General features: G+C 34.7%; 1 protein-coding gene across 5 annotated transcripts in view; it reads left to right on the plus strand.

Moving 5' to 3' along the window:
• The window catches only part of AKAP9 (A-kinase anchoring protein 9), a 141,718-nt gene that overhangs the window by 109,420 nt on the left and 7,891 nt on the right, over positions 1-24,407 (plus strand). For all 5 annotated transcript variants that reach the window (XM_045564660.1, XM_045564661.1, XM_045564664.1 and 2 more), the window contains 16 exons: positions 2,557-2,709; positions 3,079-3,258; positions 4,418-5,488; positions 7,016-7,156; positions 7,948-8,436; positions 11,493-11,556; positions 11,671-11,792; positions 12,673-12,864; positions 13,104-13,292; positions 15,161-15,305; positions 18,464-18,683; positions 19,402-19,552; positions 20,741-21,409; positions 21,642-21,847; positions 22,164-22,269; positions 23,805-23,987. In XM_045564660.1, coding sequence (XP_045420616.1) covers positions 2,557-2,709; positions 3,079-3,258; positions 4,418-5,488; positions 7,016-7,156; positions 7,948-8,436; positions 11,493-11,556; positions 11,671-11,792; positions 12,673-12,864; positions 13,104-13,292; positions 15,161-15,305; positions 18,464-18,683; positions 19,402-19,552; positions 20,741-21,409; positions 21,642-21,847; positions 22,164-22,269; positions 23,805-23,987 — 4,281 coding nt within the window. The remainder of the gene's footprint in view (positions 1-2,556; positions 2,710-3,078; positions 3,259-4,417; positions 5,489-7,015; positions 7,157-7,947; positions 8,437-11,492; positions 11,557-11,670; positions 11,793-12,672; positions 12,865-13,103; positions 13,293-15,160; positions 15,306-18,463; positions 18,684-19,401; positions 19,553-20,740; positions 21,410-21,641; positions 21,848-22,163; positions 22,270-23,804; positions 23,988-24,407) is intronic.

Raw genomic sequence — 24,407 nt, forward strand, 5'->3', positions numbered from 1 at the left:
AGCCCTTGTGATGCTACATTGCCAAAGCATTGGGTTCTATTTTATCTGGTCCTAAGAAGTATTTAATACTGCCATTCAACATTTATTGAGCTCTTAATGCATGCAGAGCACCACTGTCCAATTGTAAAACCAGTACTAGACTTCAGGGAATCTACTGTCTAATTAAGGAGACATATGTACATTTGAAAGAGAGAAAAACGCTTTTACAAAAAGAAAACAAATTGGTTAGGTACAAATTAATGTAATCCAAATAAATTTAACAACATTAAAACAAATAGCTACCAGTTTCTATTTTTAAACCCTAATAATATTGTGATTTTGGGTTATTACAGGCTCGGTAATAAGAGAGCGTGGGACTAAATTGGAGTCTGGCTGAATAAGAGGAAAGAATGGCCCCATAGTGTCATTTGGGGGAATTGAAATGTCTGATGTGATGCCTCAACTTTAGCTTCTTCGGACAGAAAAGTTAGTGCTTTCAGCCAGGACTTCTCAAACTTTAATGTGCATGTGAATATCCTGGGGATTTTATTAAAATACAAGTCTGGGTTGGGACATGACATTCGACACATGTATCTAACATGCTCCCATGTGATGCCAGTTCTGCTTCACAGACCACTTTGTGCATAGCAAGGCTTTAGATCACAGAGCTAAGAATTTGATCATAAACTGTTGTATAAAAAACAAATGTCACATGAGATAGGGCAGCAATTTTGAACTTAAATAACTATATATGTGTTGGTTTTAAAATAATACCTTGTCATCAAAAGTAGTTACAAACAGAGATGGTTATAAATACTATTATATAAGATAACTTTGAAGAAAATAGAATCATGATGTTCAGCAACCTGATAATTATATATGCACAACTGCTAAATATTTCAGTGTCTACTGAGTTTAATACCAGTGTTAGAGAAACATTTTTAAATGTAAGTCTCAGACATTAGTTATTAGAAGCAGGATAAATGATAGCTTAGAATGGAAGGCTCCAGAAATAATTTTCGCAAGGTCAAAAGCTGGCTCTACCACAGACTAGCCATGTGACCTCAAGGCAAGTTACTCACCTATTATGCTCTTCCTTGTCTCTAAAATGGGCGTAATCAAAGGACAGATCTAATAGGGTTTTAAGAAAATATACATATAAAACACTTTGTACAGTGCTTAGTGGTAAATTGTTTATAAATGATGGCTACTATTACTACTATTGATACTATTTCTGTCTAAGAAGTATTAAGCTAACTGATTTTTAAGGCCTTGCCTTTTCAGTGCTATAATATGATTCTAATTATGTAGCATGTCAATGTGTAATCAGCATCTGCCCTCTTTCAGCTTCTAAGGCACTAAATGATTTATAGGCTGCTTTTCGAGCCGTCTGCCACTAAATGCTGCTCTTGCATCTTAGGTTGTTTTTTTATCATCAGGTAAATACACATTTAGAAATTCATTCATTCAGTATTTTTATTAAGTAGCTACAAACCAGTGAGCTAAATGACTGTTACTGTCCACAATCAAAACCAATTTTATAAATATAAAAATAACTAGTTCTTGGCAGTGTGTGGTGGCTCATGCCTGTAATTCTAGCACTTTGGGAGTCCAAGGTGGGAGGATTACTTGAGGTCAGGAGTTTGAGACTAGCCTAAGTAGCATAACAAGACCCCATCTCTACAAAAAATAGAAAAAATTAACCAGGCGTGCTAGTGCATGCCTGTAGTCCCAGCTATTCAGGAGCCTGAGGGAGTAGGGTCACTTGAGCCCAGGTGTTTGAGGTTGTAGTGAGCTGTGATCATGCCACTGCCCTCATGCCTGGGTAACAAAGTGTGAGACCCTGTCTCTTAAAAAAAAAAAAACAAAAAAACTAGTTCTTAATATCCATTATTAGTTTCAGTCTCTGTATAATCATTAACGATCAGTAGCTTTACCATTACTGATAATCCATCCTCAGAAATGAATAAACAAATTTCTATTCTACCCATAGGAGCTCTCTAATTTTCAACTAATATTGTATAATTAACTTACTCTAAGGTTTCTGTAATTCAGACCTAAAAATCTCTTGGTCTTAATTTCTACCTCTGCTTCCTTTTGCTTAACAACTCACAAGGCAGCCAAACCTTTCAGTGGGTTAATTAGGTATTAGTGGACTAAATTGACCTAGTCTTACTTGGTGACTAAAATAATTGACTTAATTCTACAGTTTTTTGAGCGTTTTGATAGCAGCTAATTTAACTTAAACTAAGGTTTAATATGTGGACTCTTCCCCTTCTGTAACTCTTTTTTGCTTCATGAGAGGATATTTTAGGTAGGAATTGGCTCCTTTTATCCTTCCTTAGAAGGTATCCTCTCTGCTTTGAGTAGAATAGTTTAAGGATTCTCAGTCTGAGCATTTCTAGGAACCACACAGGTATACCTGGCTTATAAAAATCACATTCTTTTATTCTTATGACTCGTGTTTTAAGCATACGTAGTCTGCAAAGCTAATACAGTGTTCTTCATTCTATCTTGACAAGTAAACATTTGCATAAACATTTTTTCTCCCTGCTTTTGATAATTTTGATATTAAAGATTACAAACTTAGAAGAACAATTAGAACAATTTAGAGAAGAACTGGAAAATAAGAATGAAGAAGTTCAGCAACTACATATGCAATTAGAAATACAGAAAAAGGAGTCTACTACCCGCCTACAAGAACTTGAACAAGAAAATAAATTATTTAAGGTAATTAGTTTGGGAAAACTTTTGCATATAAATAAGTCATAGTTTTGGTTCTGTGTAGCTTTATTAAGCATTTGTTAAATCCAGCCACTAAATATTACTTAACAGAGGAACATCAATGGGTCAACAGATTTTCATGAAACTTATTTTCAGCCCAACCTGAACATTTGAATTCATCATAAATGAAAAATGTTGAGACCTTTTATCAAAATATTTTAAGAATTACTGATTTATAATAACCATATGATACTTCTCATTTTTTTCATTTGTATATAATATGTACTATATCTTTTGTAAGAGTTAATTGAAACAATGTTCTCAAAATGACGTGTAATGATACATCCAACTGTGTTTGGTTATTTTTGTCCCTAGGATGAAATGGAAAGACTGGGATTTGCCATAAAGGAATCTGATGCTATGTCTACTCAGGACCAACATGTGTTATTTGGGAAATTTGCTCAAATAATACAAGAAAAAGAGGTAGAAATTGACCAGTTAAATGAGCAAATTACAAACCTTCAGCAGCAACTTAAAATTACAAATGATAACAAGGTATGTTCATTTAAAATTGGTTATTATTAATACCTGAAATTAATATGAGCCAGAATTTTAAAGGTCAAAATGGCTATAATTTTCAGTTTCCCACTAAATTTAAAAACAAGTAACTCTTAATTCTCTCTTAACCATTACTATTAATTTATGACACACAGTCTTAGTAATCTGCATATGTTTTTGTTCCTCCTAATATTGTCAAAGGATTTTAATGTTTTTCGGGGAGGCTCTGTGACTTAGATTTTATCATATTATTCTAATCAAACCTATTATAAATTCTACTATTTATTATGAATTTAATGAGTTAATTCCGGCCTGAGCAAGAGCTAGACCCCGTCTCTACTAAAAATAGAAAGAAATTATATGGACAACTAAAAATATATATAGAAAAAATTAGCCGGGCATGGTGGCGCATGCCTGTAGTCCCAGCTACTTGGGAGGTTAGGCAGAAGGATTGCTTGAGCCCAGGGAGTTTGAGGTTGCTGTGAGCGAGGCTAACACCACGGCACTCTAGCCTGGGCAACAGAATGAGACTCTGTCTAAAAAAAAAAAAAAAAAAAAGAGTTAATTACCTTTGGGTGCAACCAGTTAAAGACTTTATTTCAATACTTCATTGTTTCAATTTAAAATATATTGGTATCAGGAGGTTGAGGTGGGAGGATTGCTTGAGGCTAGGAGTTCAAAACCAGCCTGAGCAAGAGACCCTATCTCTACAAAAAATAGAAAAATTAGCTGGATGTGTTGATGTACACCTGTAGTTGCAGCTACTTGGGAGGCTGAGGCAGGAGGATTGCTTGAGCCTAGAAGTTTGAGGTTGCACCAAGCTATGATCACACCACTGCACTATAGCTCAAGCAACAGAGCGAGACCCTGTCTCAAAAAAATAGATAGCTAGATAGATAGATAGATAATCAACTATTTTTCTAATAGGAAATCAGCTACTAAAAGCATAAGTCACTTTATACTTAAGATAACTTTCTGAATGAAGTTCTAAATAAGGTCTTTGTTTTATATGGTGGGGGGAGATGTTAGTCTATATTGAAATTAAAGTAAGGTAGTATGTCTGAAAAGTAGTCATCTCTTTAAGGTCCTGCCTAAAATAAATTAAAATTTCCAAAATATAAATACATATTTATTATGTAATCTTTTTCATTAATAGGTTATTGAAGAAAAAAATGAACTAATAAGGGATCTTGAAACTCAAATAGAATGTTTGATGAGTGATCAAGAATGTGTGAAGAAAAATAGAGAAGAAGAAATAGAGCAGCTCAATGAAGTGATTGAAAAACTTCAACAGGAATTGGCAAATATTGGACAGAAGACACCAGTGGATGCTAATTCTCTCCCAGAAGAAGCAGACAGTTTAAAACATCAATTGGATTTGGTTATAGCTGAAAAGCTAGCTTTGGAAAAGCAAGTAGAAACTACTAATGAAGAAATGACCTTCACAAAAAATGTACTTAAAGAGACCAATTTTAAAATGAATCAACTAACACAAGAATTATGCAGCTTAAAGAGAGAACGTGAAAATATGCAAAAAATCCAAAGTGTACCAGAGAAAAGTGTTAACATGGCTATAGATGATCAGAGTAAAGACAGAGCTAAACTAGAAGTTCTTACTGAGGATGCTCTTAAACCCCTAGAGAATCAGACTTACCTCAGATCTTTTGAAGAAAACAGCAAAGTTTCCGTAAGTAATTTGGAAAAAAAGTTGCTACAACTTGAGAGCACTATTAGTGCAAAGGATTTAGAACTTATCCAGTGTTATCAACAGATAAAAGACATGCAAGAGCAAGGCCAGTCTGAAACAGAAATGCTTCAAAAGAAGATTGTAAACCTACAAAAAATACTTGAGGAAAAAGTAGCTGCTGCTCTTGTGAGTCAAGTCCAACTTGAGGCAGTTCAGGAATATGCAAAGTTCTGTCAAGATAAACGAGCAATTTCATCAGAACCTGAAAGAACAAATAAACAGAATTTAAGTCAACTAACAGAAAACAAGATGGGATCAAATGTATCAGCATTAACCTTGAGAATATCAGAATTAGAAAGCCAAGTGGTTGAAATGCACACTGGTTTGATTTTAGAAAAAGAACAAGTAGAAATTGCAGAGAAAAATGCTTTGGAAAAAGAAAAGAAGCTCCTAGAACTACAGAAGCTATTAGAGGAACGTGAGAAAAAACAGGGAGGGAAAGAAAGAAAAAGAAACCCTCCAGATTTTGAAGTTCAAAAGGTTAGTTTCTTATTTGATTTTTTTCACTTAAATACCTCAGGAAACTCTTTTCCTTTATTTATTCTTTAAACTGACTGCTAATTATTAAATTAAATATAGTGTTCTGTTTATATCTAGCAATTTATAGAAAATATTTTTTAATAAAAACCTACTGTTGTTAAAAGAAAAACTTTAGGCAAACTAATTTTAAATGAGTTTATTTGATCAAAGAACGATTCACAAATTGGGCAGCACTCAGAACCAGAAGAGCTTCACAAATCTCTGCTGTGCAGCAGTGGACAGTGGATATTTATAGACCTCTCAAGGACAGTACAGAAATAGCTAGATTGGTTACAGCTAAATATTTGCCTTATTTGGACATGGTCTGATCAGTTAGCTGCTTGTGATTGGCTAAGAATTGGCTGTTCTTTATACTTCTAGTTAGGTTTTCAATTTGGTTACATACTCCTAAGTTAGGTTGCAATTCCTTACATAGGAGCTCAAGGTGTAGAGATAGCTTAAGGCCAGATTTAACTTAACACTGTGCAATCATATTATTATCAGTAGAATAATGGATACAGACTGTTTCATGGTCTTCAAACACGTTTATTTCATTAATATTGTCATTAAATAGAGCAGTCAGAAAAAATGTAGAAACATTAAGTTTAGCAAATGTCTTTTAGGACTTGTGTGGAATTTTTTTCCTTAATTTCCTTCTAATGTGCATGTTACGTTATCATTCCTTCTAAGTAATGAAAAATGTCAAAATATATTACTATTGACAAAGAATACAGACTTTAGAGGAAAAAATATATTAGTATCTAATGAATTAATGGGTGGGTGACAAATCATTAGCTTTTACAAATTTTATTTTTACCAAAAAAGGATGTTTTGGTAAAAATTTGTATTTGACCTCTGTAAGTATACTTACATAAAGATCTGAAATTGCAGTTATTTTTAGCCTATGACAGATATGAACAAGCCTTTTTTTTTAATTCTCACTTTATCAATTTATAATTTTGAGTATTAGAAGTATGGTATTATCTAAATACCAGGAGATTAATATGTCATGATTCTGTAATTCCGTTTACTAGACTTTTTCCTCTTAGCTTATTTGAACTATAAATTACTATAAGTAATAAATAATTAAAATAATAATATGACTTCCCATGTGTAACTTCTAAGAAATATCTTAGTTACACCTGGTTTCTTTTGAGTTAAGTGATATGACTATGAAGCACTTTTGAATGGTATGAAAAATATTTTTATTAATAATTTATAAATTTTTAGGATATGTAGTAATGGCATGATTTACTTTTTTGTTCCCAGAAGCTCACTCTTTTCTCAAGAATACAATCATTGTCTCCAGAATATAAGATGATGGTTCTGAAAAAGTTTTCCTATTTGTTGAAAGAACAGTGATCATTGCAACCCCTTTTATCTGTAGGCAGTCATTCCTGGGAAAGTTTTATTTGAATGTATCAGTGCCTTGAACTTACCTATATTTTTAAAAAATGATGTGTTTCTTCTGTTTCCACTACCATTCAGACAACTACTGAGTTAATTAGTACCAACAAAGAAAGTGGATTTTGGGAGGAACTTGAGGTTCTTAAAGCTGATTCAGTGGCTACCAAAGAAGAACTTGCCAGTTATAAAGAAAAGGCAGAAAAACTTCAAGAAGAGCTTTTGGTAAGATAAGTAACAAAGCTCCTAATTCACTTACTTCTACCTATCTTAATATCATGTCAAAGTTTGTATTTCTCTTCTTTAAAAACAAACCCAGATCCACAACTGAAAAGCTACATAAAAAGTCTTTTGTCAATTTGATGAAAAATTCCATTGTTACACATTTATTTACTAGCATCTTCTCGCTTGGTTTTCCTGGGAATCTTTGTTAGGATACTTTTTTTTTTTTTTTTTTTTGAGACAAAGTCTCACTCTGTTGCCCGGGCTAGAGTGAGTGCCGTGGGGTCAGCCTAGCTCACAGCAACCTCAGACTCCTGGGCTCAAGCGATCCTCCTGCCTCAGCCTCCCGAGTAGCTGGGACTACAGGCATGCGCCACCATGCCCGGCTAATTTTTTCTATATATATTTTTAGCTGTCCAAATCATTTCTTTCTATTTTTAGTAGAGACGGGGTCTCGCTCTTGCTCAGGCTGGTCTCGAACTGCTGAGCTCAAACAATCCGCTCACCTCGGCCTCCCATAGTGCTAGGATTACAGGCGTGAGCCACTGCGCCTGGCCTAATGAAGGAAAAAAGAGAACCAAAAGTAGAAACTGATAAAATTATTTTACCTCAGTAATAATCTATGACCATGCATACATGTGAATATATGAGAATGTTTCTGAAATATTTTTTCTAATATTCTGAGGCAAATGAACATGAAATCATGAATTATACTTTCCTCTGCCTTTAAATTTGACATTTAACATAGAAAATTTTTAACCAAATACTTTACTGTTCTATTCCTTATGTTTTAGGTAAAAGAAACAAATATGGCATCTCTTCAGAAAGATTTAAACCAAGTTAGGGATCAACTCACAGAGGCAGAAGAGAAATTATCCCACTTCTTAGAAAAAGAAGATAAGACTGAGGTACAGGAAAACAGAAAGGACTGCATATTTGAGCCACTTCCTATTAAAGTGGGTAAAAGCTCTGCATCCCAGACGGAGGGGACTCTCAAGGTCAATAGCAGCAATCAGACTCCACAAATTCCTGTTAGAAATTCAGGAATCCAAATTGATTTGCAGAGTGAATGTTCCTCAGAAGAAGTCGCTGAAATAATCAGTCAGTTTACTGAAAAAATTGGGCAGATGCGAGAACTACATGCTGCTGAAATTTTGGATATGGAATCCAGACATATTTCAGAAACTGAAACTTTAAAGAGAGAACATTATGTTGCTGTTCAGTTACTGACAGAGGAATGTGCTACCTTGAAGGCAGTGATACAGTGTCTGAGAACCAAAGAGGTATTTGATTTTTATTAATATGTGGGGTTTTTTTCAATATTATATATTTTTTATTCAATAGATTTAGGTTGTGCAAGTTGAATTCCATTACATGTATATATTTTATAGTGGTGAAGTCTGGACTTTTAGTGTGCCCATCACCTGAATAGTAGACATTGTACACCATAAGTAACATTTCATCCCTCATCCCCTCCCAACCACCCACCCTTTGAGCCCACATATGGGCCTCCAGTTCCATCCAAATTGTTGCAAAAGACATTATTTCATTCTTTCTTATGGCTGAGTAGTTCTCCATGGTGTGTGTGTGTGTGTGTGTGTGTGTGTGTGTGTGTGTGTGTGTGTGTGTGTTTGTCATATACACACACCACATTTTCTTTATCCAATCAGTTAGGTTGATTCTGTATCTTTGCAATTGTGAATTTTGCTCTGGTAATACAAGTGCAGGTATCTTTTTAATATAATTTCATTTCCTTTGGCTAGATACCCAGCAGTAGGATTGCAGGATCGAATAGTAGATCTACTTTTAATTCTTGGAGAAATCTCCATACTGATTTCCATAAACTTACATTCTCATTAACAATAATAAGCATTCCCTTTTTGCTGCATCCATACCAACATCTGTTGTTTTTTCACTTTTTAATAATGGCCATTCTAATTGGAGTAAGATGGTATCTCATTATAGTTTTAATTTGCATTTCTCTGATAATTAATGATGTTGGACGTTTTTTTGTATGTTTTTGACCATTTATGTATCTTTTGAACAATGCCTGTTCATGTCATTTGCCTGCTTTATAAAGGGGTGGTTTGTTTTTTTCCTTGCTGAGTTGTTCAAGTTCCTTTTAGATTCTAGGTATTAGTCTTTTGTCAGATGTATAGTTTACAAATATTTTCTCCCATTCTGTAGGTTGTCTGTTTACTCTTTTGATTATTACTTTTGCTGTACAGAAGCTTTTTAGTTTAAGTACCATTTGTCTATTTTTGATTTTGTTGCATTTCCTTTTGAGATCTTAGTCATAAATTCTTTAGCCATTCTAGGGCCATGTCCAGAAGAGTTTTTCCATTCTTCTAGAATGTTTATGGTGTCAGGTCTTACATTTAAGTCTTTAATCCATCTTCAGTTAATTTTTATATATGGTGACAGATAGGGATCCAGTTTCATTCTTCTGCATGCAGCTATCCAATTTTACCAGCACCATTCATTGAATGGGGTATCCTTTCCCCAATATATGTTTTTGTCTCCTTTGTTGAAGATCCATGGGTTGCAGGTATATTGGTTTTATTTCTGGATTCTCTATTCTGTTCCATTGATCTCTGTGTCTGTGCTTATGCTAGTATCATGCTGTTTTGGTTACTGTAGCCTTATAGTGTAATTTGAAACCAGGTAATGTGATGCCTCTAGATTTGTTTTTTCTTACAATTGCTTTGGCTATTTGGGCTCTTTTTCTTTTTTAATTCCATATGCATTTTAGAATCATTCTTTCTAATTCTGTGAAAAACGATATTGGTATTTTGATAGGGATTGCATTGCATCTGTAGATTGCTTTGGGCAGTTTGGTCATTTTAACAATATTAATTCTTCCAGTGAGCATGGGATGTTTTTCCTTTTGTTTGTGTCCTCTGCGATTCCTTTCATCAGTGATTTTTAGTTCTCCTCATAGAGAGCTTTCACCTCCTTGGTTAAATATATTCCTAGGGGTTTTGTTTTGTTTTGTTTGTTTTTGCAGCTGTTGTAAATGGGATTCAGTTCTTGATTTGATTTTCAGCTTGGTCATTATTGGTGTGTAGAAATGCTATTGATTTTTGCACATTGATTTTGTAACCTGAGACTTTGCTGAATTCATTTGTCAGATCTAGGAGTCTCTGGAGGAGTCCTTAGGGTTTTCTAAGGCATATGATCATATCATCAGCAAACAGAGATAATTTGACTTCCTCTTTTCCAAATTGGATGCCATTTATTTCTTTCTCATACTTGATTGCTCTGGCTAGGACTTCCAGTACTATGTTGAGTAGAAGTGGTGAAAGTGAGCACCCTTGTCTTGTTCCAGTTTGGGGGGGCAATGCTTTCAAATTTTCCCCATTCAGCATAATGTTGGCTGTGGGTTTATCATATATGGCTTGTATTATTTTGAGTTATGTTCCTTCTATGCTGAGTTTTTTTTAAGGTTTTTATCATGAAGGGATGCCGGATTTTTTCAGATGCTTTTTCTGTATATATTGAGATGATCATATTGAGGCATTAGTTATAGTTCTATTTATGTGGTGAATCACATTTATTGACTTGTATATGTTGACTAATTCGTGCTTTCCTAGAATGAAACCCACTTGATTGTGGTGAATTATCCTTTTGAGGTGCTGTTGGATTTGGTTTGCTAGTATTTTGTTCAGGATTTTTGCATCTATGTTCATCAGACATACTAGACTAATTTTCTTTTTTCTTTTTTTGGTTGCATCCTTTCCTGGCTTTGGTATCAGGGTGATGCTGGCTTTGTAGAATGAGTTAGGGAGGATTTCCTCCTCTTCAATCTTTTGGAGCAGTTTCAGTAGGATTGGCACCAGTTCTTCTTTGTACATCTGGAAGAATTTGGCTGTGAATCCATCTGGTCCTGGGCTATTTTTTGTTGGGAGATTTTTTACTGCTGATTCAATCTCACTATTTGTTATTGGTATAATCAGAGTTTCTATTTCTTTCTGGTTCAGACTTGGAAGGTTGTATGTTTCCTAAGAGAAAATAAAAAAAACTTGAGGCAGTCTCTTTCTTATAATACTATTACAATTTTAAATCTTTCCACTGTGTAGAGTTAGATAATATATTAAATTCCTGTGTAGATTTTGAACCTGTTATCATTTCTTAATTCATCAATGTCTCTACTGTGGCAATATCCATGAAGAAAAAAATATAAACTTATTATAAATTGTGGATAGTCTCATTTATTATGAAAGATATGACAGATTTAATTGATTTCTTTTTTTATTACAGCATTAGAAAATAGCAAAATGATTCATTGGAGTTTATTTTTATTAAAGCAAAAAAATACTTTTTTGTTTTCTCTAATTAGGGATCCTCATTTCCTGAATTAACACATTCCGATGCTTACCAAACTAGAGAAATATGTTCCAGTGGTAAGTTATATAAATGTTTGGAATGGTTATAGTATTTGTTTAAAAAGTGCTGTTTTGGGGGCACACGGGGTTGGTTTTTTTTTTTTTAACAGGAAATTATTTTCTTTATTTTAGATTCTGGATCAGACTGGGGTCAGGGAATTTATCTTACACACAGTCAGGGATTTGACACAGCATCAGAAGGCCGAGGAGAAGAAGGTGAAAGTTTGACAGATTCCTTTCCAAAGAAAATAAAGGTACTAAAAGATAGATATCTTTCACTAACTTAACCAGTATTTCTATATTGAACATAATAGTATATTGAAAGTTACGTTGTGAGAACCTTGGGGATCTATTTTTTTTAAATAGACAGGGTCTCACTCTGTCACCCAGGCTGCTGGAGTGCACTGGCATGATCATAACTTACTGCAGCCTCGAACTTTTGAGCTCAAATGATCTTCTTGCCTCAGCTTCCCAAGTAGGTGAGACTACAGGCATGTGCCATCGTGCCTGCCTAATTTTTTGTGTGTTTTTAAATTTTATTTTGTTTATTTATTTAGAGACTGGGTCTCACTATGTTGCCCAAGCTGATCCTGAACTCCAGACCTCAAGCGATTTTCCTGCTCAGCCTCCTGAGTCACTGGGATTATAGGCATGAGCCACCACACTGAGCTTGGGGATCTGTTTTGTTTTATTTCAATATTTCACAGATAATAAAGTATAATATATTAAATGATTATCTGTGAAGATTTTTTTCTCTTCATAATTCTTATTCTCAATGTTTTTGTTTGCCAGAATTATTATGATAGTTTCAAAGAGTAGAGGTTATTTCCCATGTATTTCTTGTGGTCAAATCAATGCCGAATCATTTAAACCCAGGAAGAATACATTAGCTGTATAGAAGAAACTTAGAGATAAGAGCTATGAAAAGTCATAGACAATCTCCTGGGATCAGCTTACCTCTCAACAGGAAGAAGGTGTTCAGTAATATTGAGCTGGAGTTTTCTGTCTACAGTGGATTTTCTAAATCAATATAGCTAGATAAAACTATCTTGGTTTAAATTTATTTCTGTTTGTATGTAATTTCAGTCTTTGAAGAATTTGTCATAATTCTGGCTTTTGGGTTTTGGTTTCTAGGGATTGCTGAGAGCTGTCCATAATGAGGGGATGCAGGTGCTTTCTCTCACAGAGTCTCCCTATAGTGATGGAGAGGAGCATTCTGTTCAGCAGGTTTCAGAATCTTGGCTAGAAGAGAGAAGAGCTTACCTCGATACAATCTCATCTCTTAAGGATTTAATTACGAAAATGCAAGTGCAAAGAGAAGCTGAGGTACCCAAAGAATATTAAGTATCTAAATAGTTTTATATTATTTGTAACAATAACAGTGTGCTTTACAAATTAAATTATCTTTTATGTGTTTTCACGTGAATTACTCTATATATTTTTACACTTGAAAATATATGCTGTTAGGCTTTTAATATTTATTTTGGTTGATAGATTAATATGTTTAGGATATTTGAAAAACATGCTCATTTGAAAACTGACCTTTGTTATTTGTGTTCTGCTAGGTTTATGATAGTTCTCAATCTCAGGAGACCGTCTCAGACTGGCGAGGTGAACTTCTGCTTGCCCTTCAACAAGTTTTTTTAAAGGAGCGCAGTGTTTTACTAGCCGCGTTTCAGACTGAGCTGACAGCTCTAGGTACTGGAGATGCCGTTGGATTATTAAACTGTTTGGAACAGAGAATACACGAACAGGTATCTAAATGAAACTTTAATTTTCTCTAAAAGGGAAAAGCAGTATGTCTGCATGAAGAAACCTTGCAGATACCACCTTAACCCAAGTAATCAGAGTTAATGTAACCAGTAGTGGAACAAACAGATGACATAATTACCGATAAGAAGGACATAATGTCACTTTTGTGGTATTTTTGTTAAATGCATAACCAGAATCTCCTCTGGGAGAAATATCAGACCAAAACAAATTGAGGCCACTGCATATCTATCAAACTGAAAAATAGTGACACCACCAAGTGCTGATGAGGATGCAGAGAAACTGCATCTCACACATTGCTGGGAGGAGTGTAAAATGGGAGAGCCAACTCTGGAAAATAGTCTGGGAGTTTCTTATAAAGTTTAACATAACACTTACTATATAAACTAGCAGTCACACTAGTAGATATTTAATCAGACAGAAATGAAAACTTATGTCTCCATAAAAATCTATACACAAATATCATAGCAGTTTTATATGTAATAGAAACTACAGACAACCCAAATGTCCTTTAACAGGTGAATGAGCAAACAAACGGTGCTACATCTATACAATGAAATACTGGTCAACAACTAAAAAGGAACAAAGTGTAATATTTATACCCACAACAGCTTGTATGTTATATAACACTCTTGAAATGACAAAACTGTGGCTCTATAGAACAGATCATTGGTTGTCAGAGTTTATGGTTAGTGAGAGGGTTTGACTACAAAGGAATTTTTTATGGTAATGAAACAATGTGTACCCTGATTTGTGGTGGTGGTTATATGAACCTGTACATGTGATAAAATTTCATAGTACTATCCATCAAGAAAAGAATGAGTGCATATAAAAACTAATGAAATATAAATAAGCCCTGTAGTTTAACAAAGATTTTACCAGTGTCAGTTTCCTGGTTTTGATAATGTACTTGTGGTTATGTAAGATGTTATTGGGCAAACCTGCCTAAAAGGTACACAGAAACCTTGGCTCAAATTATTTCAAAATAGTTTTTTTTTAATTGAGGGACATAAAATAACTAGCCTGTACTCTTCATAAATTTAAGGTCATAAAAGAAAGACTTAACGAATATCAATTTTCTTTTCCTTTTGCTTTAGAGGACATTTAGCAAATTTTGAACAATCTCTGTATCTTAGATAATAGTATTATAGTAATGTTAATTTTACTTTTGTTTATTGTAGTTATGAAAAAGAATGTTCTTTTAATGAAATACACTAAGTAGTAGTTAGGGGTAAAGGAGCATTTATATGCAGCATATCCTCACATTTTGGAAAAGAAAAATGATTGTTTTTCCTGAGTTTTAAATTTTATGTTTTTTAATTGATTATACATATTCATAGGGTACATATAGTGATATTTCAATGCACATAATGTGTAGTGATCAGATCAGGGTAATTAGCATATCTGTCATCTCAAACATTTATCATTTCTTTGTGTTGGGAATGTTTGAAATCTTCCTCCTGTCTATTTGAAGCTGTATGTATTATTGTTAACTATAGTAATCCTTCAGTGGCATAGAAACTAGGATTCCTCCTGTCTGGCTGTAATTTTGTATCCTTTAACACACTTCCTTCCTCCTACCCTTCCCAGCCTCTGGTGTCATCTATTCCACTTCTTACCTGCAAGGTAACTTTTTGTTTTTTAGCTTTCACGTAAGAGTGAGAATGTGCAGTATTTATGTTCCTGCCTTATTTCACTTAATATAATTTCCTCCAGTTCTCTCCTTGTAAAATTTTTTAAATAAAAAAATGTTAGCATGTGTGTTCCATTCATTCCTCTTTAGATTTCTTGGTGGTTGACTTTATTATCTTTACAACTCTCTTCATTTGATTTTTTATTTTCTTTTGTTTAGGGTATTGAATATCGAGCAGCTATGGAATGCCTCCAGAAAGCAGATAGAAGGAGTTTGTTATCTGAAATTCAAGGACTGCATGCTCAAATAAATAGTAGAAAAATGACTCTGAAAAGAGAACAAGAGAATGATAAACCAAGCCAAGGTATGTTGTATGACAGGCTTATATGGTTACACAGATAGCTGAAAATATTTCACTTTGTTTCCCTTCTTCTCATTATTATTCAGTTAAAATACATCTCCTCAGTCACATTTTCTTCTCATTCTCCTAACATTAAGAACATAATCTGTATTAATTCCTGGATTGTCAAATTGGTTTTAAACAGCTATATTTAATTTAAAATGAACTGCCATTGCCCTGATCACATTGTTAAGCCCATTAAGTTCATTATCTTTGTTTTAAAACTATATATTAAGAAAAATCTGGCTGGGCGTGGTGGCTCACGCCTGTAATCCTAGCCCTCTGGGAGGCCGAGGCGGGTGGATCGCTCGAGGTCAGGAGTTTGAGACCAGCTTGAGTGAGACCCCATCTCTACTAAAAAAATAGAAATAAATTATCTGGACAACTAAAAGTATATATAGAAAAAATTAGCTGGGCATGGTGGCGCATGCCTGTAGTCCCAGCTACTGGGGAGGCTGAGGCAGTAGGATCGCTTAAGCCCAGGAGTTTGAGGTTGCTGTGAGCTAGGCTAACGCCATGGCACTCACTCTAGCCTGGGCAACAGAGTGAGACTCTGTCTCAAAAAAAAAAAAAAAAAATCTTTCTTATACTCTTTAGAAGATAACCACTTAAAAAGAAACTCACAATCCAAGTAACTAATTCTTTTTAAATCCGTATTAAGCTATTACAAGCTGTAACATACATACAAGAAAATACAAAGGGCAAATATACACAATGACAAACTATTAAATAAGTATCTATGGAAATATCACCCACTTGAAGTAGAACATTTCTAGTTTCCCAAAAGCCCTTTCCAAATGCATGCTTCTTAGAGGTAATCATTATCCTGATTTTTATTTAGTTTTACTGTCTATTTATATATTCCTAAACCATATAAGTTTAAATTGTTTCCTGTTTCTGAACTTTATCAATCTGTATATACTTTATGTCTTATTTCTTTCACCTCTCTATAACATTCTTCTAAGTTACTGCATTTATCTCTAGTTCATTCATTTTTGTTACTATTTAGAATTCCCTTGTATGGATATTCTAAAATTTATATATTTTATGATTGAACATTTGGGTTGTTTCTACTTTTTAGTTGTTGCAGTCAGTGCTGGTAGGGACATTACTGTGCACTGTTTCTGATGCATACATGCCTGACTCTTCTGAATATATACCTAGGAGTGGAATTACTGGGTCATAGGATACATATTTTCAAATTTATTAGATAATGTCAAACTGTTTCACAAAGTGGTCATATCAGTTTGTACACTCACTAGCAGTATATGAGAGTTCTGTTGCTTCATGTCTTTGCCAACAGCTGGTATTGTCAGATCTCTGTTGTCAATCTATTGGGTGTGCACTAGATTTTTACTGTGATTTTAATTACTTTCCTCTAATTACTGAAGTGGTTTAGTCTTTTTTCATATGATTATTGGCTAGTTGGATTTTTGCTTTTGTGATATGCTTGTTCAGGTTTTTTCCCTCCACTTTTTGATAGGGATGTTTGTCCATTTAAATTGAGCTACAGATGGGAATCATTAGAGTTTAGTGAAATCTAATTTTCATCATATCTAGTGAGGACATGTGACTGTGTCTTCAGTAATTTTGTTTTATTTAATGGTAGAAACACCATTTTTTGTAAATTTTGAAAGTCAAAGCATAGTCTCATATTTGTCATAGAAAAGCTGGAGCAGGTTAAAATTATCTCAGAGAAAACAGGTATAATGAGATAAATTAAACATATCTCTTTAGGTCAGGCATAGTGGCTCAAACCTGTAATCCTAGCACTCTGGGAGGCTGAGGGGGGAGGATCACATGAGCTCAGGAGTCGGAGACCAACCTGAACAAGAAGGAGACACGTCTCTACTAGAAATAGGAAAAACTAGCCGGGGCTGGTGGCACGCGCCTGTAGTCCAAGCTACTCAAGAGGCTGAGGCAGGAGAATCATCGCTTCAGCCCAGGAGTTCAAGGTTGCTGTGAGCTAGGCTGACGCCATTAACTCTAGCCTGGGCAACAGACACTCTGTCTCAAAAAACAAAAAATCTCTTTAGACATAAGCTTAATTTAAAACAGAGATAATTAATATTTTATTTAGGTTAAATAGAATGCTATTGAAACCTTAATGTCGCATAGATTCATATTTATGTATGTAAATCCTTAGCCTCTATAGTTTAAAAGCCTAAATTAACACCATTGATAATCACCTAAAGCCAATGGTATTCCTGTCGCTTTTAACATCATTAATATGAACTGTAATATGAATTGATATGCTTTCATAGAATTTTGTCAAGTTAAAAAATTTTTTCTTAGTATAGTAGTGTTACATATTTATGGTAGAATAGAGAAACAAAAGAATGCGGTAAAAATCACTCATAGAATCACCTAAATCCTAAAATAATGACAACTTAACACCTGGATAAATATGTCTCCAGACCTTTTCAACATGCATGTGTACAGAACTTTATATTTTTCATAAAAAGGGTATCCTGATACATATTTTGTAACATGCTTTTTTTCATTTAACATACTTAGGGATTTAAATTTTTTCAGTTTGTTTTCATTGTAACAAACATGTAGTAAAGGTTTGGTTGGTTTTTAATTAAAACGCCAGAATCCAAACCGGGGTTTGGACTTCCCACTTCTGGAGTCAGAGTTAAAGTTCCTAGGGACTGTCTGCAAAGGGGTGCTGAACAAAAGATGCAAGCAGCCCTGATCATTGTAGTCATAGTTACATGGGTAACTACTGCAAGTTATTTTTGTGTGGCTGTGAAAAATCTTTGGAATTTTTTTAATATAAGGTGTTGAAATTCTGAATTAACACACACAAGTTTCTATTTGTAGTATTGTGTGAACATTTAAAGTTTTTAAATTTTAAATCCTGCATCCATTAATGTATTCTATTAAATTTTATCCTTTTATATTTATAGTTCTGAAAATCTTAATCCACTAACACTATGACGAAAACATGCATAAAACATATTTATATAAATTACCAATTCTTGGGACTGAAATGTTTTCTTTCATGTTTGCTTTGCAGTAATCTCCTAAATTACAAATCAGTTCTTATTGACAAAATATTTATAAACCAAACATGAGTTGTTTGATCATATTTTAACTATTAATCATATTCCATTTAGAACTCTTGGAATATAATATCCAGCAGAAGCAGTCTCAAATGCTGGAGATGCAAGTGGAGCTGACCAGTGTGAAAGACAGAGCAACAGAACTGCAGGAACAGCTGAGTTCGGAGAAGATGGCAGTTGCTGAACTAAAGAGTGAACTTGCACAAACTAAATTGGAACTAGAAACAACACTCAAGGCACAGCATAAGCACCTAAAGGAATTAGAGGCATTCAGGTGTGCCAAGCTTCCTTACTGTAAATATGTATTAGTAAAGGAATTGGAGTAATTTTGTCATAAACACTGTAAATATTCCAAAATATGACATTATATGTGATATTTAAATAGCATGAAACTATGTTAAAGTCAAAACTACAGTAGAAAGAAAAAACTCTAAATTTTTCCAGATGATAAATGTATGATTATATTGGCATATTTCTACTGTCCTTCAGCTTTATTTGAGATTTATTATGTAAGATATAATTTTGGCCTTTATTTTTGCCACCAACTAATTTGAAATATTTATGAACTCAATGGGATTCATGGTTCAGTTAGCTGAAATATGCAAAATGTTTGAAGAGATAATGCTTATAGAAAGCATTGTTGGTATAAATACTGAGATACTCTGTTTGCCAAAGACATTACAAGTACAATATTCATTTTTATTTTGAATATTGGTTTCACACACACAGATACACATGGCAAATCCCATGTTCAGTAAAAGACAAAGGAAAATTGTTGCAATGGTAAATAATAACTAACACTTATACTACTAGAAATAGTTAATTCGAAATGAGCCACAGTCAAGAGTCTTTAATCCTTACCTGTTTTATATTTTCCTATTAGTTTATTGATTATATATCTCAACTTTTCAATGGAAGCTGTTTTCTCTTTCTCACTCTCATATACTTGGTCAGAATACTTTTATGAAAGTTCATTTGTTTCTCTGATTTAGGTTGGAAGTTAAAGATAAGACAGATGAAGTACATTTGCTTAATGATACATTAGCAAGTGAACAGAAAAAGTCAAGAGAGCTCCAGTGGGCTTTGGAGAAAGAGAAAGCCAAATTGGGACACAGTGAAGAATGGGATAAAGAAGAACTTGAGGTATTGTGTCTTTAAATGTCTCTGGAAAATCCAAAATGATAGAAGAAAGAGAGTCTTTGAGACTTTTCTCCATCTAAAATATCAACCTTAGACTCTTGTCAGATACGATAAGTTGTTCACTATGCATTGCATAGTGTTGTAGTGTTATCGAAACTGTATTATGAGGAAATGTTAATGGTGTGCTGATTTTGTTTTGCCACATCCAAGGATGCATATACACTGCTCTGCTGCAACGCGTTTTCGTGATACAAATTGGTATACACACAGTTTGATAAATAGTAGTTTTGGTTCCTATTTTCTCCTAGGGAAGGGAACAGGGATACTTTGCTGGCAGCAGGAGCCCTTGCTGCTTTACTTCAAGAAAATTTAAAATGAACATTAGGCTCTCCCAGAGAAGCACACCCCATCCTTGCAGGACCCTCAGCTCAAGGCAGGTTGTACTACTTGCAATGCCCACATTAATGGTAGTCTTACCGGCTCACAGCTATTTTTCTAGCCACATAATCCTAGTTCTCACTACTCTATGCTAAAGAAAATGTGTTGCCAGTAATTTTTGCCCCTTTTCTGTTTTTAATGTCTGTTGTAGTCGCCTCCAGGCATAGTGGACTCTCTTCTGGGTAGGGACATGTTACCTCCTCAGGCACTAATTACTATTTTTTAAACATTACAAATTTGCATAGATTTTGAGTAATTTGCCCCTGGCCTTACTTTCCCCGTAAGCCCTATTATTTTTAGCACATGATACTGCAAAACACAAGGTTTTTCAGGAAATTGTATTGCATTATATCAGAAACCCTTATGTATATTTTTATGCAAATTTATTAATGTATGCAGGAAGTTAATCAAAATATAAGATCTCCAGGAACACTTATATTTTTAAAGGCCATTATTCTTAGGAGAAATGTACCCTGCTTCATATTAGCCAGATAAGATTAATGTTTTGAGAGAAAAGTATTATTATCTTGCCTATCTTTCTTTCATCATTATATTCCATGATGAAAATCAATTGAGTCTTCAAATAGGTATGTCCCAGTTACCACTGAAAATTTAAGTTAATAAACTGGATGATTAGTTCTATCTTCTATTACCAAATACTGCCAATTAGTATTAATAAACACATGGTTGTATATTTATAAAGTACATTTATAAAATAGTAACAAGTTCTTAAATTTGATTTTCACCTACAAGGATCTGAAATTTTCACTTGAGGGTCAGAAACAAAGGAATATTCAGCTAAATCTACTTTTGGAACAACAGAAACAGCTACTAAATGAAGCACAGCAAAAAATAGAATCACAACGAGTGCTGTATGATGCCCAGTTATCAGAGGAACAAAGTCGAAACTTAGAGCTTCAAGTTCTTCTTGAATCCGAGAAAGTTCGAATTCGGGAGATGAGCAGTACCCTAGACAGGGAACGGGAATTACATGCACAGCTGCAGAGCAGTGATGATAGTGGGCAACCTCGGCCATCCTTACCTTCTGAGGACCTACTTAAAGAGCTACAGAAACAGCTTGAGGAAAAACACAGTCGCATAGTAGAATTGTTAAATGAGACTGAGAAATATAAACTGGATTCTTTGCAAGCAAGACAGCAAATGGAAAAAGATAGGCAGGTTCATAGGAAGACGTTGCAGACAGAACAAGAGGCCAACACTGAAGGACAGAAAAAAATGCATGAGCTCCAGTCCAAAGTGGAAGATCTTCAGCGCCAGCTGGAGGAGAAAAGGCAACAAGTTTATAAGTTAGACCTTGAAGGAAAGCGACTACAAGGAATTATGCAGGAATTCCAGAAGCAAGAACTGGAAAGAGAAGAAAAACAAGAAAGTAGAAGAATTCTGTATCAGAATCTTAATGAGGTAAACTGACACTTTGTTTCTTTTTAAATATTTTTTAAAAGTACTACAGTCCTTTGATCATTAAATTTTGATATTGGATTATATTGTTTAAATAGCCATATACAGATCATTTAAAAATGAAATCTGTAGAAATCTATTTGAAATATAAACAATAATTGTGTTCCATTTAGAAAGAATGTGATATGCTGCTCATTTGTAATTATTATTTTCTTTTTCTGTCCAAAATTGCCAGCCAACCACATGGAGCTTAACCAGTGATCGAACTAGAAATTGGGTTCTTCAACAGAAAATAGGAGAAACAAAAGAATCAAACTATCCTAAATTGATTGAAATGAATGGAGGAGGAACTGGCTATAATCATGAATTAGAAATGATCAGACAAAAGCTTCAACATGTAGCTTCAAAACTACAGCATCTAGCCCAAAAAGCCTCTAATAGGTTAGAGACTTTTCTGCCTGATCTTTAGAAAAATAGCATTCTTAGACAGGCCGGACAGACCCCGTTGTTCACTGATAGCTAGCTAAGGGTGGGGGAATTGAAATTTTAAAGATAATGCATGTTTACATTAGGAGATGATATCCTTTAATAAAACTCATATCTGAAAATAACTAACACCTTGACCCAGAGAAAGAGAACATTTATTATAAGGAAGAGGTGATACATGAAGTAGAGCGTTGCCTGATCTATAACGTTTGTGCTAATCAGCAACCCTAATTGAGAAGGTGTATTTTGACATTTTGTCTTTTTCTTAAAGACTACAGCTTGAAACAGCAGATGATGAAGATTTCATGTGGGTTCAAGAAAATATTGATGGGATTATTTTACAACTACAGAAATTAACTGGCCAGTCGGGCGAAGAGGTAAGACTTTTTTTATAGCTCTTTCTAATACATCGAGAGCAAAGATATAATAGAAATTATGGATTATTTGAAACTGGCAGCATATTCTATAAAGAGTTTTTTTATTTTAATATGAATAATAACGTTTGTCTTCTCTCAGTAGAAGATAATGACAGCTTGGGAGAAAATTAACTTTCTTCATTGTTGTTGAATAATTACATTAACGTCTTACCGTATTAATTAATTAAGAGACCAGCCTTCTTGAAAGAGCAGTCTGCCTTCTACCCTCACCACTCTGTAAAACCACCCTTAGAATCCTACCAGTGTCTTCACAATTGACTAATCTGGAGAATCTTTTCAGTCTCTTTCTTTACTGATTTGTAGCATTCAACACTTTCGACCTCTTTCATCTTCTTAAAACCCTCTTTTTCCTTGCCTTTTGAGATTTCTGTCATTTCTTAAGGCTTGTTCTATCAGTCACCTTCGTCGGTTCCTCTGACCATAACTATGAAAGCTCATTCAGTCTCACAGCCTGAGCTCTCACTAGACTTAGTGTTATTTATTGAGCAGATACTTACATTGAGCACCTACTATGTGCCAGGTTAACTATACTAGGTTCTGGGGATACAGTGAACAAATCTGACAAGACCTCACCTTTATGGAACTTATCTTCTAGTAGATTGTGGTCCAGGCTTATACTTTATTTTTTATTTTTTTGAGACAGGGTCTTGCTCTGTTGCCCAGACTGCAGTGCAGTGGTGCAATCATAGCTCAAACTGCTGGACTCAAGCAATCCTCCTGCCTCAGCCTCCCAAGTAACTGGGACTACAGGTGCACACCCAACATGCCGGGCAAATTTTTTTTATTTTTTTGTAGAGACAGGGTTTCGTTATGGTGGCCCGGCTGGTCTCGAACTCCTAGCCTCAAGCGATTCTCCTGCCTCAACCTCCCAAAGTGCCAGGGTTACAGGCATGAGCCACTGTGCCCGGCCCAGGGCTATTAGTTACTAGACATCTTTCCTTAGGGAAATGTACCACACAGTAACCCTTTAGGAACCTAACAGGCACTTTCCAAACTGAACTCCATCTTCCCTTTCTCCTTTCTCCCCCAAGCCCGTATTTCTGGTCATGATATTGCCTTCACTCTTAATTGTACATCTAAACAGTCACTGAGTCCTGTGCCTTTGACGTCTAACACAAAATTTTGTTTGTGGCATGTTTGTGCCTAAAGCCATTCGTGGCTCTCCATCGCCTACAGTTAGGTCTGTTATCCATAAAGTGAAGCCACCTTTACTCTAGCCTTACCAAGTAACTTGTAGCTTCCTAAAAGCGATACACTCTTGCTCAAGCCTTTTTTCCTTCATATATGCTGTTCCTTCTGCTTAATACGCTCTTCCTTGTCTTCTTTCCTGCCTGGTAAAATTCTGCCTATTATTTAAAACTCAACTCAAGCACCACTTCTTTCAATGTGTTGCTCTCAGTGCCTATTCAGACATTTAGATGCATTGTTCACGTACATTTGTGTTTATGTGACCTTATGCTATTTTATTTTTTCAGCCCAACTTGGTGTCCCCAAGTACTTCTTGTGGCTCATTGACTGAAAGACTACTGAGACAAAGTGCTGAGCTGACAGGACATATCAGCCAACTGACTGAAGAAAAGAATGATTTAAGAAACATGATTATGAAGCTGGAAGAGCAGATCAGGTGGTACCGACCAGCAGGAGCTGGCAGAGATTACGTATGTCTATTTGTAACATGTCCACATGTTAGAAGTACTGCAGAGTTATCATTTCTGCCATCTAGTTTCTTTTTAGCCCTGGTAATATAAAAAATAGCAAGTATCTAATTCTTAGGATCTGTGGAAAATTTTGTAGGGATAACAATAATATTGCTATTACTGATTACTAAGCTTCTAATAATTACTGTTTGTTGGGAGCCATCTCTGTATTAGACTCTGGGTTACGTATGTACAGAATTTCTAAGACACCTCCAGCCTTGCACATGAGAAAACTGAAGTCTTAGTCAAACCAAGATACATTTATCTCCAAAGCCAGATACTTAGCTGCCTAGGGACTGACAGTAGACACATGCAAAGAAATGTTCAAATGTGAATCCTGACAATAGTTCTCTTCAGTTATTTATCAGTTACTGTGCTTAT

The sequence above is a fragment of the Lemur catta genome, chromosome 11 (assembly GCF_020740605.2).
Source record: "Lemur catta isolate mLemCat1 chromosome 11, mLemCat1.pri, whole genome shotgun sequence".
Classification (NCBI taxonomy): domain Eukaryota; kingdom Metazoa; phylum Chordata; class Mammalia; order Primates; family Lemuridae; genus Lemur; species Lemur catta.